Below are 16,342 nucleotides of genomic sequence, written 5' to 3'. Positions count from 1 at the left end.
TGCCAAATGCTGAAGGAGGAAGAATGAGAAAAAGGCCACTCAGGCTGTTAAGAAGTCATTGCTAATTTGGAGAAGAGTTTCATTCAAATAGACATGAGGCGCAATTACAGAGGGAGAAATTCACAAAAGCTGACACAAGGGAGATGCAGAGGGTATGTATGTTTTTCAAGGAATATGAGTAGAGGAGAGATAGGCTATTTCGCAGGTGTTAGGATTCTTACAGGGTGCTCAGTCACTGGAATTGACTGAGACAATTATCTAATTTAGCCTGGTACTTAACAGTTCTCTAGATGTTCCACAAGATTCACACCTTTAAGAGCATATAGAAGGAGGAGCCCACAAAGGGCAAGCCCACTCTCGGAGGCGGAGACAGATTCATTCCATTTTCCACCCCTGTGCTGGCTGGAGAGATTCCGAAGGAGCTAGAAGCTGAAGCTGGAAGAGACAAAGGACTAGCAGCAGGAGCTCTCAGAACCTCTAAGAAAGCTAACCGGGCTATTTTAAAGGAGACAAAGGATTTGGACTTTTAACTCCTGGCTGCATTTGAGGTGATTATTACTTTGAACTGAAACTAAGGCTGCCTCCAGAAGCCCCCCAAGAAACCTGTTCCCAGAGAACAATATATTTTAGAGAAGAACATTATACGCAGGGAGGGGAGAGTCGAGGAGACAGCTATGTTTACAGGTGACAGGGAAGGAACCAGTAGAGGGGGAGAGGGGGTCAAACTTGATCATCATAATCACGTGGCATTTAATTTAATTTTGTAGTGATTTCTATATATACTTTGTTCTGCTTACTTCCCTCTACATCAGTTCAAGTCTTCCTCCTTTATGATTTCTTTGTATCTATTTTCTTACAATTGAGTAATATGTCATTAATGTGCAACCAGCATATGCAATTTGTGTTGGATATCCCAAGTCAACAGGCAACTACTTTGTTTTCACATAGTTTTGTTTGTTTGTTTGTTGGGAAGGGGGTTCTGGTGTCTCAGACACTGTAGTTCTATTTTTGGATAACTGTATTTTTTTTTCTGTCCTTTGATCTATTTTCACCTAGATTTTGGTGGTACATTTGACAGAGACTTTCATTATTCCTGTAGAAAATATGGACAAATTAGGGCTAGATGACATTGGAACTTTTAAATGTTTAAATTGCTATTCTTTGAGATCAGACATTAATAATTCAATGTAAGTTTGGAAGATTTCCCCTGAGATTCTCTATAAGTTGACCCTATTTAAAAATGAATTGCTTACATTCTCTCCAGTATTATCTCTCTTCTCTTACCCAGAAAGCCATCCCACATAATATTTTTAAAAATAAAAAAAATCAGCAAAACTTATCAATGTATCACAAAATCTCTAAAACATACAATATTTCACAACCATGGACCTCCTACTTCTGCAAAAAGAGTGAGGAATATGTCTTCTTATGTGATGTGATTATCTTTTGTTTTGGTTATTTTTGTAACATTTAACTTTTGTGATTATTTCCATTTCCATTGTTGTAGTTGTATGAATTGTTTTCTAGTTTGTTTACTTCACTTTGTATCAGTTCATTTAAGTCTTCCTTCTCTGTATTTATCATATCCATAGTTTCTTACAGTAATATTTCATTGAATTCATGGCCAACTTGTTTAGCTATTCTCTATAGTTCTTTAACAAAAATTGGTTTTAATATTCTGGTGTCTGGAAATTTCTTTTTAACATTGACTTCCTTGGGGGTTTATACCAAATAGTGGAATCTCTGGGTCAAAGAATATTGATATTTCAGTCACTTTAATTGCATAATTCCAAATTACTTTCTAAAATAGTTATACAAATGCAATTTTTAGGGGGGTAAAGTGAAACTTCTGAGTTGTTTTGAGGTTTATTTTTCTTTATTAGTAGTGACTTGGAGCACCCAATGTGGTTATTAGTTTGTTATTCTTTTTATATATTCTTTGACCATTTATCAGGAAACAGATTTTTCTTTTATACACACACATACACACACCCTACCTGTGTGTACATTTACATGTATGTATATATGTGTGTACGTATATTTGTGTGTATATATGTATGTACGTATGTGTGTATTCACATTGTGTTTTGGATACAAAATTCTTATTCAAGATATTTGATACAAAGATTTTCCTCCATTCAACGGCTTCCCTTCATAACTAAATGCATTGATTTGTTATTCAATCATTTTTAGTCACATCCAACTATGAATCTATTTGGGTTTTCTCGCCACTTATACTGGTGTCATTTGCCATTTCCTTCTCTACTTCATTTTACAGATGAGGAAACTGAGGCAAAGAGAAATTAACTGGCTTTCCCAGCATTATTCAGCTAATAACTATCTGAGACCAGATTTGAACTCAGAGAAACAAGTCTTGCTGATCCCAAGCCTGGGGCGCCATTCATTGTGTCACCTGCTGCCCAAATACATTGAGCAGCTTTTCCACTTCATACAATCAAAATGATTTCTATTTTTGTCTCTGCTGGCTAAGAATACATCCCTCACCCGCAGCTACGGGAGCATAAGATCTATGGTTAACTTTTTAAGTGGCACGATCTTTAACAATCAGGTCATAAAGTGACAATTGTGGAAGATACTAGTCTAACTCAGATTTCTGCTGCCCTACCTTCTGGCTTGAAGGCAGTTATCAAACAGGAGGAATTACAAATGGAAGCTAATACGAGCTGCAGATGACTAGTGGGATACATAGCTCACACCACGGATAATGGGATGCGAGAAGATCTTGACAAGATAGAAAACAGGGCTGAATCCAATACGATTACATTTAATAAGAAACGATACAAAAAAATTTACACTGGTTCAACTGACTTATCAAATGGCATATGTGGGGAACAGTTTGTCCCCTGAAGATCCGGCTTTACTTACTAAGGTCCTTGCCAGCGGGCTCCGCACAGCCCCCTCCTCCAGTACAAGAGCCTCTGGCCTTAACAGAGAAGCTTCTGACCGGTCTTGCCCAGGATACCTTCGGGCCCTTCCTGACTTCCAAGGGCTGCTTCTCCTCCATCTCCATCTTGCTTTTCCCCATTAGAACCATCTTGTCTGCTGCTCATCCCCAAGGTTTAGCAGAGTCTGGGAGGGAGACTGTTTAATCACTACTGTCTGTCTAAGATCCCACAGTGGGACGGACTTCCTCCCTTTTGCTTCCTTCCTTCAGGCTTTCCTCCCTCCAAGCTTGGGAAGTGTGTGGACAGATGTCTTAGCTTGCCCGGCGGGAGAGGACAGTCAGCCTGTAGCAGCATCTACTCTGTGCCAGTCCGCAGACAGGGATAGACAGCTGGGAAAGAATCCGCACTTTGAAGATGTCAGGAATTGAGCCGTGGGCTTGGCCCGGCGCCCGGAGTGAGAAATACGCGTTTACGGGACTGAGACACTGCAAACGAGCTTAGTGCGGGAAAACGCGGAGATAACCGCAGGAAGGCGGGGGCCGAGGAGGCTTCTCGCAGAAGACCGGGGTCTGAGGAAGCTGGGGCCGTCTCTGCGTAAAGACCTTCCCAGGGAGGGGACAGCGGCGAGAATGCCAGCTAGGAAGGGAAGAGAGTCGGCGAATCATGGAGTCGGAGTCGGCGGGTACTTGATCTCGGAGGGGACACAAGCTGGGGTTTAGTGCATAAGGGGGAAATGGTCAGGTCTGCGTGGGGAAGATTGAGAGGTGAGACCGGGATGGGCAGAGACCTGCTGCAGAGATGCACCAGCTAACAGCCGCCATTTAGTCCGGGAATGGAAACAAGGGTCCTTCCGAGGAGGGGGCTTGTTCAAGAGCTGTACGAGGGGAAAAATCAACGGGTCCAGACGAGGTGTGACCCGTGGGATGTGATTCCGGATCCCCGAGAGGAGGGCGTGACCCACGTTAGCAGGAATCTGGGAGGGGGGACCTGGAGGACAATGTGCTGGACATTGAGGTCAAGACAAAGCATCCGGGACAGCACAATGTGATTAATAGCGATGTAAGTGATCCGCGGCAGAAGCTGAAACCCCTGGAGTAGCTGATTTCCAAGTGAAACAAAATAGAGGGAGAAGGGGGCCCAGGACGGACCCCTGGAGGACTCCCACACCTGGGATGGTGACTCAGCCAAGCAGACTGAGGAGCGATCAGCAGATGGGAGCCGTGACTGCAGCAAGTAAAGGTGGGCTTGGGAACATGAAATCTGAAGGACCAGCTGTCAGTGTGGAGGCAGCTGGTTCAGTGGGACAAGGAGTCTCAGGGATGGAACTAGGGAGAGTTTGGGGAATAAGGTGGAAAACTGGGTACATTTATAGGCCTATAATATAAGAAATTAAAGTGATCTACAGTCATATGAAAAAATGCACTAAATCACTATTGATTAGAGAACTGCAAATTAAAATGATTGATATCTCCCTCGCATCTATCAGATTGGCTAAGATGACAGGAAAAAATAATGACAAACGTTGAAGACGTGGGGAAACTGCAATATTAATGCATTGTTGTTGGTAGAGTTGTGAAATGATCCAGCCATTCTGGAGAGCAATTTGGAACTATGCCTTTGATCTAGATGTTTCTACTGGACCCATATCCCAAAGAAATCATAAAAGAAAAAGGACCCTCATGTGCAAAATGTTTGGGCCGGCCCTTTTTGTGGTGGCATTGAACTGGAAATGGAGTGGATGCCCATCAGTTGGGGAATGGCTGAACAAGTTATGATATATGAACGTAATGGAATAGTAACTGTTCTGTAAGAAATGATGAGCAGTCTGATTTCAGAGAGGCCTGAAGAGATTTACAGGAACTGATGTTGACTGAAGTGAGCAGAACCAAGAGAATATTAATGCAGCAACAAGTTTATGTGATGATGAAGACTTGGTTCTTCAACAATGAGATGATTCAAGATTATTTCAAGACTTATGATGGAAAGTACCATCTACATCCAGAGAGAGAACTATGGAGACTGAATGTGGATCAAAGCACAGTATCTTCACTTTTTTTTGTTGTTGTTCTTGTTGTCCTTGTATGCTCCCTGCCCCCCCCCCCTTGTATTTCTTTTTGACCTGATTTTTTTTTTTTCTATTCAGTATGATGAGTATGGAAATGTTTAGAAGAACTGCATGTTTAACCTATATCAGATTGTTTGCTGCCTAGGGGAGAAAGAGAGAGAAAAAATTTTAATACAAGGTCTTGAAAAAGTGAATGTTGAAAATTATCTTTGTATATATTTAGAAAAAATGTTTTTAAAACTTAAAAAAAAAGTGAATTCTACCAGTGTTGATATTTTTATGATACATAAAACTGGCAGAAGGTTCTACTCAATGGGAAGATGGCTCATAGGTTCTCCTTAGATGCATATAAAGACACTGATGGGAGTTGATTTTATCCTGTGCCCAAGCAATCAGAAATAGTGGCTCACATAGGACTTTGGTCATCTCATCTTGTAATGCTTACAATAAATACATTTGTGAGAAGAGGATACAAGGATAATGGCAGCTTATGTATCATTTCTTAGAAAAGATGATGAAAGTTCTAAGAACAGAGTAAGACTTCAAACTAAATCAACAAATACGTGGACATTTGGCCATTTCAATGAAAGAGGAAGAATGGGTAACAGGAAAAATTCCCAGGGGGCAGGAGAATTATGTGGTAGCCATGAAAAGATTGCTACATATTGAAATCAAGGAATTAAAAGAAAAATTGGAATACAAGATAGCATGAAAGCAACAGATCAGCAAAAATAAGAATGGGCTGGTTGCATAGTGCATGCAAGAGAAAAGCAATTAAATTACCTGTCATTCTCTGTTCCATTGCTATCAATCAATAAGCAATTTTTAAAGTGCTTACTATGCACAAGATACTCAAGTGCTAGGGAGAGAAAAAAGAAAGCAATTCTGTCCTCAAGGAGCTTACATTCTAGATGAGGAGAAAACATTAACATGTAGAAAATATGAAATCAATACAAGATGACTTCTTAGGATGAAGCAAGAGAAATTATCTGAGAGTCCAGAAGAAACAGATTATTTGAGCAGAGTCTTGACAGAAATCAGGAACTTCAGGAACTGGAGATGAAAAGGGAATACATTCCAGAAATAAATACAAATGTGGGAATCCTATATGTGGAACAGTAAGTAGGCCAGTATGGTGGAGGGGATTGAAGGATAAGGAGAATTAAAAAAGCAGGAATGGGCTAGGTTGTGGAGGTCTAAATGTCAAGTGGAAAAGTCTGTATTTGGTCTTCAAAGCAGGAGAGCACCAGTAGAGTTGGCTGAGACATGTATGGTACCATGATCTGACCCAAATTTCTGGAAACCATTCGGGCAGCAGTGGCAAAGGTATCTGGAGGCAGGCAGACCAGAGAGCATTGTAGTGTCTGGGTGGAAACAAACTAGGGAATGATCTGACCAGGATGAGATCAGAGCTCCAGCTGAGAAGTCAAAATCTTAAAGCCTAGATATGTGGTTTGTTTTAAAAACGTGTAAATGAGAGTAAGAAAATAGCAAACAAACTTTTTGTGTACCCCTAAGATAAAGGCACTTCCCTACTATGGGGTAAGGAAAGACAATTTGGTTTTGAATTCTGAAGTCTTGGGTGTGAATCCTAACTTTTCTGGCCTCTCCTTCCCTCATCCATAAAATGAAAGCAAGCAATGGAGGTGCCCTCCAAGTCCATGTAGGGACTTTTAAAATTAACTACTGTTAGACATTAATATCCAACATCAATACAAGTATCTAAACTTGCTAAATAACTATTTTCATTTAATTAACTTATCTGCATAAAGTATCATAGCTTTTTATTGGTCTCTTCTTGTCATATGCAGCATTGATAATGATAGCTATCATTTATGTAACATTTTAAGGTTTATAAAGAACTCTATACATAATGTCTCACTTGATTTATTTAATAACTCCAGGAGGCAGATCTTGCTATTATCTCCATTTTACAGCTGAAAGAAATAGGCAAACTTGAGTTAAATGACTTGCTCTGATCACATAGCTATTAAGTGTCTCAGGCTAGATTTGAACTCAAGCCTTCCTGACTCCAAGCCCTGTGCTCTATCTACTGTATCATCTAGCTGCCATTTCCCCAGTAATTTTATTTCCTTTATAGTCTATAAAAGATTTTCCAGATTTCCGACATTTTAACACTTTTGCTTCTGAAGAAAGTATTTCTCACAATGAAGACATTAATTTTATTCATTATGAGTTTTTTGGGGGGGAGAGGAGGTGGATCAAGAAAAATTGTGATTTCTGAGAAAAAAGTCTTCCTAAATTCATTATACTAATGAAGTTTCTCATCTGAAAACAACATTGTCTGATGTTTAAAATGAGAGGTGTGGTGGAAAGTTTCCCATATTGCAAGGATCATTTTTTCCTCTACTGTGAATTTTCTGATGTTGAATATGTTTTGAACTCCGATAAAGGTCTTCCCATATTCAATATAATAATAAGTTTTCTCTCTCTTATGAATTTCCTGATATTCATTAAGATCTTTGCTCTCTCAAATGGCCTTTTCATCATCACCATGTTGATAGTTTTCCCCTTTCTAAGGCTAAGGAAGTTGATTCTTGAAGAAGGTCGTCAACTTTCATGATGTTTTTTCATCGTGAATCTCCTGATGTGGATGAAATTTTACACTCTGCTTGAAGACCTCTTTATTCATTACTTTTAAGAAAATTTCCTCTGATATTCAGGGTTGAAAAATTCTTTTGGAAAGCTTTTCCATACTGAACACACTGATAAATCTTCTACCCAATACTCTACTCCTCATTTCATTTTTTATTTTCTCAAAAGTGCTTAGCATAACTATTATGTTGATGTTTCTTTCCACTATGAATTGTGTGCTTTGTTTGCACTTTCCACTTTCACGGGGCTTTTCTCCAGTAAGAATGCCCTGAGGTAAAGAAAGCATTGATGTGAATAATTGTTTTATATATACATGTGAAAGTAAGTTGTCTGCCATTATATCATTATACATAACATGGATGGAGAGTAAACTAACTCCTATGGACAGAACTTCCCAATTTAGTTCATTTATAAGATTTCTCTCTCCTATGACATTTCTGATGTCGAGTACATTGTGTCTTCACAGTGAAGGCCTTCCCACATTCGCCGCATTCAAAGGGTTTTTCCCCGGTGTGAGTTCGCTGATGCTGAGTCAGATGCGAGCTCTGGCGAAAAGCCTTCCCGCACTTTGGGCATTCATAAGGTTTGGCTCCAGTGTGAACTCTCTGGTGTCGAATGAGAGAGGAGCTCTCGAGGAAAGTTTTCCCGCACTCTCGACACTCATGGGGCTTTTCTCCTGTGTGAATTCTCTGGTGCCGAGTGAGCTGGGTTCTCAGACGGAAAGCCTTTTCACATTTGCTGCATGCATAAGGACTCTCTCCACTGTGAATTCTCCGATGCACAGTAAGTTGTTTGTTCTCATTGAAGGCCTTCCCACATTCACTGCATTCATACGGTCTTTCTCCAGTGTGAATTCTCTGATGTACAGTAAGTTGAGCACTTCGGCCAAAAGTCTTATGACATTTATTACATTTGTAAGGTTTTTCTTCACTATGAATTATCTCATGCTGAATAAGTTGTTTCCTGAGGCGAAAGGCCTTCCCACATTCATAACATTCAAAAGGTCTATCTCCAACATGAATTTTCTGATGATGAATAAGATCTGACTTCTGGTGGAAGACCTTTTCACATTTATTACATTCATAAGATTTATCTATAGATTGAATTCTCTGACATACAGGGAATTTTGAGCTATCACAGGTCTTCCTACACTTATTCCATTCACAAGGGTTCCCTCTAATATGAGTTTTCTGATGTTGTATTTTTAGATTGAATTCCTTGTCCATATAGTCAAAAGTTTTTTCTCCTGTATGGACTCTTTGAGATTCAGCGAACTTTTTACACTCATGGAAGAACTTCTCATGTTCACTGGATTCATAAGGCTTCTTTCTTTTATGAATTCTTTGATGTCGAACAAGTGCTGAGCTCTCAAGGAAAGTCTTTTCACACTCCTTACATTTATAACTCTCTTCTCCAATATGAATTTTATGATGTCGAATAAGATCAGCGTTCTGGTGGAAGCCCTTCCCACATTTAATACATTCATAAGGTTTCTCTCCAGTATGAATTCGATGATGCACAATAAATTTAGACTTCCCCAGGAAGGACTTTCCACAGTCATGACACTCATAAAATTTTCTTTCGGCGTGGATTTTCTGATGTTGGGCAAGTTGTTTGTACTCTAGAAAAGTCATCTCACAATCATTACATTGATAACCTTTCTCTGAAGTACAAACTTTCTGGGTCTGAATAACTCTTTTATTACCTGAATGAAAGCATAAGGAAGGGAATGATTAATACTATCTCTTACATTTTTTTAAAGTACTGCTCACAGGCTTCATAACTTTTCTCTTGCCTACTTCCTTAGGGGTGGGGGTAAGAGAATATGTAGTTTCATTTGTATGTCCATTAAGAAAGTCAGTATATAATAATGAGATGAATAATAACAGTTGAAAATATAAAACACTGGTAGAGCTATAGAAGAATAAGCATAGTCAATTATACTGAAGGCAGCATTGTGAATGACCATCTTTTGGAAATGCAACATGACACTATATGGCCAGTGCTTCTATATGACCACAATTCATCTCCTCCTACATGTCCCCAAACTGTTATCAAAGAAAACCTACACCTCTCTCTTTCTCAAAAAGAAAGCAGTCACAGCCAAGGGAAAATAAGGCCACAAAACCCAAGTCTCATAGTGAACTCTTAACTGACCACATCTGGTCAGATGAACTCGGGCCCTTGGTCCCGAAGACCACAGGGACCCAGCATTGGAAGGAGATGGAAGGAAGTGACTTGGGTTGAAGAGAGGAGGATCAGGAAGACTATATATAATTTTTTTTTTTTTTCTGAGCTATCAAGGTTAAGTGACTGGCCCAGGGTCACACAGCCAGGAAGTATCTGAGGTCAAATTTGAACTCAGCTCTATCCATGGGGCCACCTAGCTTTCCCAACAATATTTTTTAAAGCAACAGCAGTGACATTTTCTTCAAAATACCCAGAAATTATCAGAAGGAGATACAGAAGCAAAAAGGGCATTTACAAACTATTAAGCAGTAAAAGAATTATTAAAAAAGAGTGAGCTGATGCAGATGAAACATAAGCTTGACTTCTATGGATCAGATCACACCAGGATGGTGGAGAAAAGTGACTCCTAGGGCCGTGACTGAGGAACCATCTTTTGGGGAGGGTCACAAGAGCTGATGGCCCCTATCAGCACTGGAGGAAGAGGCCTTGGGTCTTGCCGGGGCTCTGCCTCTGGTCTCACAGTTTACAAATGGTGGACAGAGTTGCCTTGTCTTCGTGAACTCACCTAGAGAGTCCCTCTTTCTGCGGTCTCCTCCGAGTGTCCAAACTGCTTCCCCTTGCTTCAGCCAAGAGATCACCTCTGGGTCGGAGACTGCAAATCCTGCTCATTGAAAATGGAAAAATGCTGGAAACAAAAAGCCACATCAGTTCGCAACACAGCATTTTAACTCTTTTTGCATTTTATTTTGCTTCTCTTTTTTTCTTGTGCAGTATAATTGTATAAACATGTATGCATATATTGGATTTAACTACTCTTCTAATATGTTTAACATGTATTGGACTACTTGCCATCTAGGGGAGGGCATGGGAGAAGGGGGTGGAGGAATTGGAACACAAGGTTTTGCAAGGGCATGTTGAATTGTCCATGCATATGTTTTGAAAGATAAAAAGCTTTAATTAAAAAAAAAAAAGCCACATCAGGGTCCCCTCCTTGAATGAAGAGACAGTCCTTCCTACTCTAGGCAGAAAGGGGGCTATGCATTGTCTGATATTAAATGGCCTGGCTTTATTTAAACCTGTTACCTGTAGGAGTTCAATTGAGCAGGGATTCAGGGGGAAGTATTTTGGTAAGAGATAATAACATTTTTAATTTTTTTCTTTTTTTTAATAACTTTATTTTCTTAAAACTTATTTGAAGTAACTGATTTTATGTTATTTTTATTTATTTTATGAATATACACAATATATAACATATTATTTTAACACTACATTTGTTAAATAACTTATTTTAGTTTAAAAATAAGCTTTTTATTTTCAAAACATATGCAAAGATAGTTTTCAACATTCATCTTTGCAAAACCTTGTGTTCCAAATTTTTCTCCCTCCCCCTACCCCTCCCTAGACAGCAAGTAATCCAATATATATTAAACTTGTGCAATTTTTCTATACATATTTCCACATTTATCATGCCGCAGAAGAAAAATCTGATCAAAAAGGAAAAAACGGTGAGAAAGAGAAAAACAAGCAAGCAACCCACAACAAAAAGGGTGAAAACCCTTTGCTGTGATCTACACTGCATCCCCACAGGCCCCTCTGGGGGCAGACGGCACTCTCCAAGGGAGAGCATTTTTAGAAAATCACTCGTAAAAAGGTAAGAAAAGAAGTCACTCGTACCCCATCTGTGGAGGGAAGATCAGAGAATGCTCTGGACCTCCCAAAGACACTCTATTGTCTCACTCGGAAACACAAAGGAATGGGCTCAGAAATCTAATCTCTCTGCTTGACTTGTCCCTCGCTAAATTGAGGGGGACGTTCTATGTATGACATCAGCTCTGGGAGCCCCATTAAGGTAGAATCCTGGATCTGCAGGGCCGGGGAGTGAGGGACACACACTCTCACAGACAAGTCAGATGCAGAGTTTTCAGAGACACCAAGCAAAACTCGTTCCCTTAAGAGCCAATTCAACCTCCTGGTCACAAAAAGACGAGATTTCTCTCCAAGCTGGCGATTTCTGCCCCCCAGTTTTCATTGAGAAGGAGGCAGGCGGGGCAGCCCCCCTTACCCAGGGAGACCACGTTCCCATAGTTCTCCAGCATCACATTCTTGTACAGCTCTTTCTGGGATGGATTTAAACTTCGCCACTCCTCCGCAGTGAATTCCACAGCCACGTCCGCAAAGGTGACCGGCTCCTGAAACACCAGAAATCTGCGTTTACCCAGAATCTCCCCATCTGCAGATCTGGAAAGGGAGGAGTTGGCAAGGAGGATGGACGGGGATGGAAAAGCATTAAGCACCACAGTAACATGCACTGGGGATGAAAAAAAAGCAACCCAGAAGCTTCCATTCAGAAGGGGAAATCACACAGACAAAGTGCCAGGGGCACTCGGGCTTGGGGAAGAAGGGAGCCGCTGGCAGCCTGACCCTTCCAGTGCTGATGGGAGAGGTGGGCAAGGGGGAAGGAGGGAGCCTTGCTGGGGCCAGCTAGGAAAGTGAGCCGGGGTGCCGGGTAGCTGGTGCTCCCGGCCAAGGACAGCCGGTGCTCTCTGCCAAGGATGGATGGATGGTGCTCCCAGCTGTGCTCCCATCCCAGGATGGCCGGTGTTCCCAGCCAGGGCCAACCTGTCAGCACCAGCTGGGACAGCCACTGAAGCCCGGCCCCTGGAGGATGGCCAACATCCCTCGTGGCCAAGGCTGCCCTAGGTCTGCCGGCCTTCACTGGCAGAGCAGCCTGGACTGAGCCCCAAGGGCAGCTGAGAGAGGGGGATGTCCCCAAGCAGGGAAGGCCAACGTGGCCTGAAACCACGGACCGGGACGTCTCCGAGGAAGCTGGGAGCCACTTTGGTCTGAGGGCCGGGCACTGTGCCAGGTGCTTTACAAACACTCTCTCAGTTGGGAGCCGTTTGTGGCTGAGGACACTGAGGCAGGCAGGCAGCCCCTGGTCTCCGGCCTTCTCGGCCCAGGGCCTGGCTGACAACCAGGGAACAGACCCAGAATAGCTGCTTGTCCTGCCCATCCCCCCACTCTGCGTCTACACTGGCCGCTCCCACCTGCAGGTCTATACTGGCTGCCCCCTCACCCCCTCTCGGGCTCCCGACCTTATCCTTCCACCCAAACTGCTCTCTCCAGAGGTGCCTGATCACCACAGCCGATGGCCTCCTCCCCGTCCGCATCCTCTTTGACCCCTGCAGCCTTGGACACTGTTGGTCACTCTCCCTGGACGCTCGTCTCTCAAGGACTTTCCAGGACACTTGGTCTCTCCTGCTGCCCCCCTCCCCCACCGCTGGACCCTCCCTCAGGCCAGGCCCTCTCCCCATTAGTGTCCCTCAGGGCGTGTGCTGGCCCTCAGCGCTGCCCCCTCTGTCCCGCTTCAGGGGAATTGGGGAGCACTTCGATGAGGCAGAGGGAGCACAGCAGGGGCCTGAAGTCAGAAAGAACCGAGTTCAAATCCGGCCTCAGACACCTCCCGGCTGTTGACTCTGGACAGGAGCTTCACCCTGGCTGACCTGAGACTAAGAGCACTGACTCAGAGAGGCTGCGAGGCCCAAACGCGAGCACATCTGTAAGGAGCCTGCGCTGGGCCCAGGACCCGGTAGGACACTCAGCAAGGTCAAGCACACAGTAAGCACTTAATAAATGCCTTCAGGCTCATCCAGGCCCCGCCCACCACCAGGGCCTTCCCCGGGGTCTGTGACTGAGGCTGGTGCAGGACAGAGGAGCCCCTGCCCAGGAGGCCCCCAGGGTCTGCTCCCTGCCCTCCCCGACCTCCCGGAGACCGCGAGAACAAGGAAAGGAGCCGATAATTAAACTCCTGCTAGGCTGGAGCAGGGGCTGTGCTGAGGAATCTGGGGGGGGGGCACTTACCCTCCCTGGCCTGGGCTGGCCGCTGTGCCCAGGAGGCCTCTCCCTGGCCTTGGGCCCCGCTGTGCCCATCCCCCAGGCGAGGGCGGAGGGCCCTTGGGAAGTGGAGCTGAGGAGGAGAAGGGAAGCTGAGCAGCAGCCCCGGACACCCCCAAAGCCCTTCCGGGCCTCCCTGCTGAGGCCCATTGGGGAAGCCCACACGCCGTGCTGGGGAAGAAGGGGGAAGGGCAGTTCCTCTAGGAGCTCCCAGGGTCCTTGGAGAGAGCGCTTGGAGAAGGGGCACTTCGGGCCCGCTCCCAAGGAAGAGGCTCGGGGAGAAAGGGGGCAGCCCAGGTCCCTCGGGCAGGCTCGGGGTGCCGGGGCCCTTTATTGGCAAGGGCCTGCGAAGGACAGAGAGGGGGACAGAACCCCCGGAGGCCTGGCCCTCACGGTCTGACTGGGGGTGTCCGGCCCAGCTCCCCTTCTTCGGCCGGTCTGACTCTGCCCCCTGCCGGAGTGTCTCGGGAAGGGCTGCCCCCGACTGCCTCCGGCCCGCACTTCTGGGGGGGGGTCACGGCGTTCTGCTCCGGGACATGCAGGGCCCCCCCCCCACAGCGCCTCTGCCCGCGGGCACCATCTTAGCCTCGGCTTCCCCACCCCCGACTCCTGCTCCCCACCCTCCCCTTCCCCCTCGAGGCCGCTAAGCCTCGGGCTCCTCCGGAGCGCTGCGGACCCCTGTCCGGATGAGGAGCCCGGGACCGCACGGGCCTTCTCTGTGCCCCCGCGCTTAGTCAGCCCTGTCCCTGCTCTCCTTCGGGCCAGGTGGGGTCAGGCTGACGCCCCCTAAAGTGCCCGTTGTGCCTCCGGTGCCGTCCCGAGGCGCGGCTCCACTTACCGCCATCCCCTCCCCCCCAGCGCAGCACCTGCCAGCGAGGAGCCTGGTTAGTGCCCCATCCCAGGGCGGGGTGCGTCCGGAGCGAAGCGATTGGCTCGAGGCCTTCACCGCTCCCCCAAGTATGACCAATGGGCGCAGAGGAGCATTGCGCACGCGCCGGACTCTCCGCCCAGCGCTGGAACTTTTCCCTAGTTCCTGAGAAGTTAAGTCCTTCGCCCGTGCTGCTGCCTATCTTCGCCGGCTGCGCCCTCCCAACCCGACGCCCGCTTCCGGTTCCCACTCACCCGGACCAGGGTGCGCAGCACGCGCCTCCGCCTGCGGGGCCGCTGAGGGCAGCGGAGTCTGGGAACGCGGCCACGTGGAAAAAAGACCGGCGGACCGACCGAACGTAGAAGGGAAGAGTCCGCGGACGTCCAAAGCCTTCTGGGAAATGTAGTATCGCGGCCGAGGCGCTAATGCGAATCATTCCCAGGCTTTGCCCCTCTCCCCCCCACTTCCCTCCCCTTCCCGGTGGCGGCAGGCGTTGTGCGCATGCTCCTGCTCCCTCCCGCTCTCCATCCCTATCTCCTGGGTTCTGCAGCCTTCTTCCCAGACTCCGTTTCTTGGCGGAGGGAGCCGTCTCCTGCCCCAGAATCCCGGCCGGGATAAGCGGCAGGTTTGGGGACATCACCTCCAGCCCTAACTGTATCCCTGCGACTCTAGCCCTCCTACCGGCAGATCCCTGTCTCCTCTGCTGCATCCTCCAGACCCTGCTCTCTGCCCTTAGTAGGAGCCCCACGTGGCTCTGTGGGGAACTTCGGCTCTCCCGTCCGGCTTCCCGGGGACTTCGTGGCCTTTCCGTCTCCAACCGCCTTCCAGACACCTCTGGGGCTCCCACGGGAAACTGAGCCGGTGACTCTCTCCCCTAAAGCAGCCCCGCGTGTTCCTGTTACTACGAGTGCCATGGTCTGGGCCGGTCTGCATTGTGCGAGAATGGCGAAGACCAGGATTCAAGCCCTGCCCTCGCAGTGTTTCAGGATCACTTTGACAGTGATGGAACATCCCTCTTCCCAGTCCCAGAGGCTCCCACTCTAGAAGTCACCCCGAACTCCTCCCCCTCACCCGCTATGGGCTGATCATTTCCCCCGCAGCATCTCCTCAGTGCCCCCTTCTCCGACACTTCATCCAGCCTGGTAGGGAACCTCGTTACTGCACATCTGGATGGCTGCAATAGCGGATGGAGGAGTCTGCGCGCCTCAGTCTCTCTCCATTCCAAACCATCCTCCAGCCAGCCACTAAAGCGATCTTCCTAAATAGGGTCTGATCACGACCCCACGTCCCTCACAATAAACTCCAGAGAGAGTGGAGATGGTGCCTCCGGACTCAAATAGAACAAAGCCCTTTGTAACCTCTCACTCTGTCTTACGACAAGGTTTATCATCAGTAAGTTGTTTGTTCTATTGTCTTCCTACATTAAATGTATTCATGAGATTTCATCAGTTCTCTAATTCTGAATTCTCCGGGAAGACCTTTCACACTCATTAGGTTTCCCTCCACTAGGAACTTCCTGTTGCTAAGGTCTGAGATTTCTACAAAAGCATTCTCACATTGGAGATGTTCATAAGGCTTTTCTCCAGTGTGAATGTACCATGGGGGTTTTCTCCTGTGCAATTTCTTTGATGTGGAGTTGGGTCCCCCCATGGAAGGCCTCCCCACATCCCCGATTCATCATTTTTCTTTCTCCCCATGAATCCTGTAACACACACAGTTGTGAACTTTGATGCAGTGACTTCCCACGTTCATTACATACATAAGGTTTCTCTCTACTATGAAGTCTCTTATGTTTGGGTAAGT

The 16,342-nt window shown here is 45.9% G+C and overlaps 2 protein-coding genes across 3 annotated transcripts in view; one reads left to right on the top strand and one right to left on the bottom strand.

Moving 5' to 3' along the window:
* Positions 1 to 16,342, top strand: part of LOC127545847 (zinc finger protein 420-like) — a 330,731-nt gene that overhangs the window by 173,218 nt on the left and 141,171 nt on the right. The window lies entirely within an intron of this gene.
* Positions 6,848 to 14,252, bottom strand: LOC127545865 (zinc finger protein 14-like). The gene is made up of 4 exons (XM_051973360.1): positions 13,639 to 14,252; positions 11,840 to 11,966; positions 10,343 to 10,438; positions 6,848 to 9,292 (listed from the first exon to the last, which is right to left on the bottom strand). The coding sequence occupies exons 1-4, from the start codon at positions 13,819 to 13,821 to the stop codon at positions 7,992 to 7,994; spliced, it is 1,707 nt and encodes a 568-aa protein (XP_051829320.1). The 5' UTR covers positions 13,822 to 14,252; the 3' UTR covers positions 6,848 to 7,991.

This window comes from Antechinus flavipes, chromosome 1 (genome assembly GCF_016432865.1).
Source record: "Antechinus flavipes isolate AdamAnt ecotype Samford, QLD, Australia chromosome 1, AdamAnt_v2, whole genome shotgun sequence".
In the NCBI taxonomy this organism is placed as follows: Eukaryota; Metazoa; Chordata; class Mammalia; order Dasyuromorphia; family Dasyuridae; genus Antechinus; species Antechinus flavipes.
Note: the sequence above shows the minus strand (reverse complement) of the source record. Positions and strands in the feature narration are given on the sequence as shown.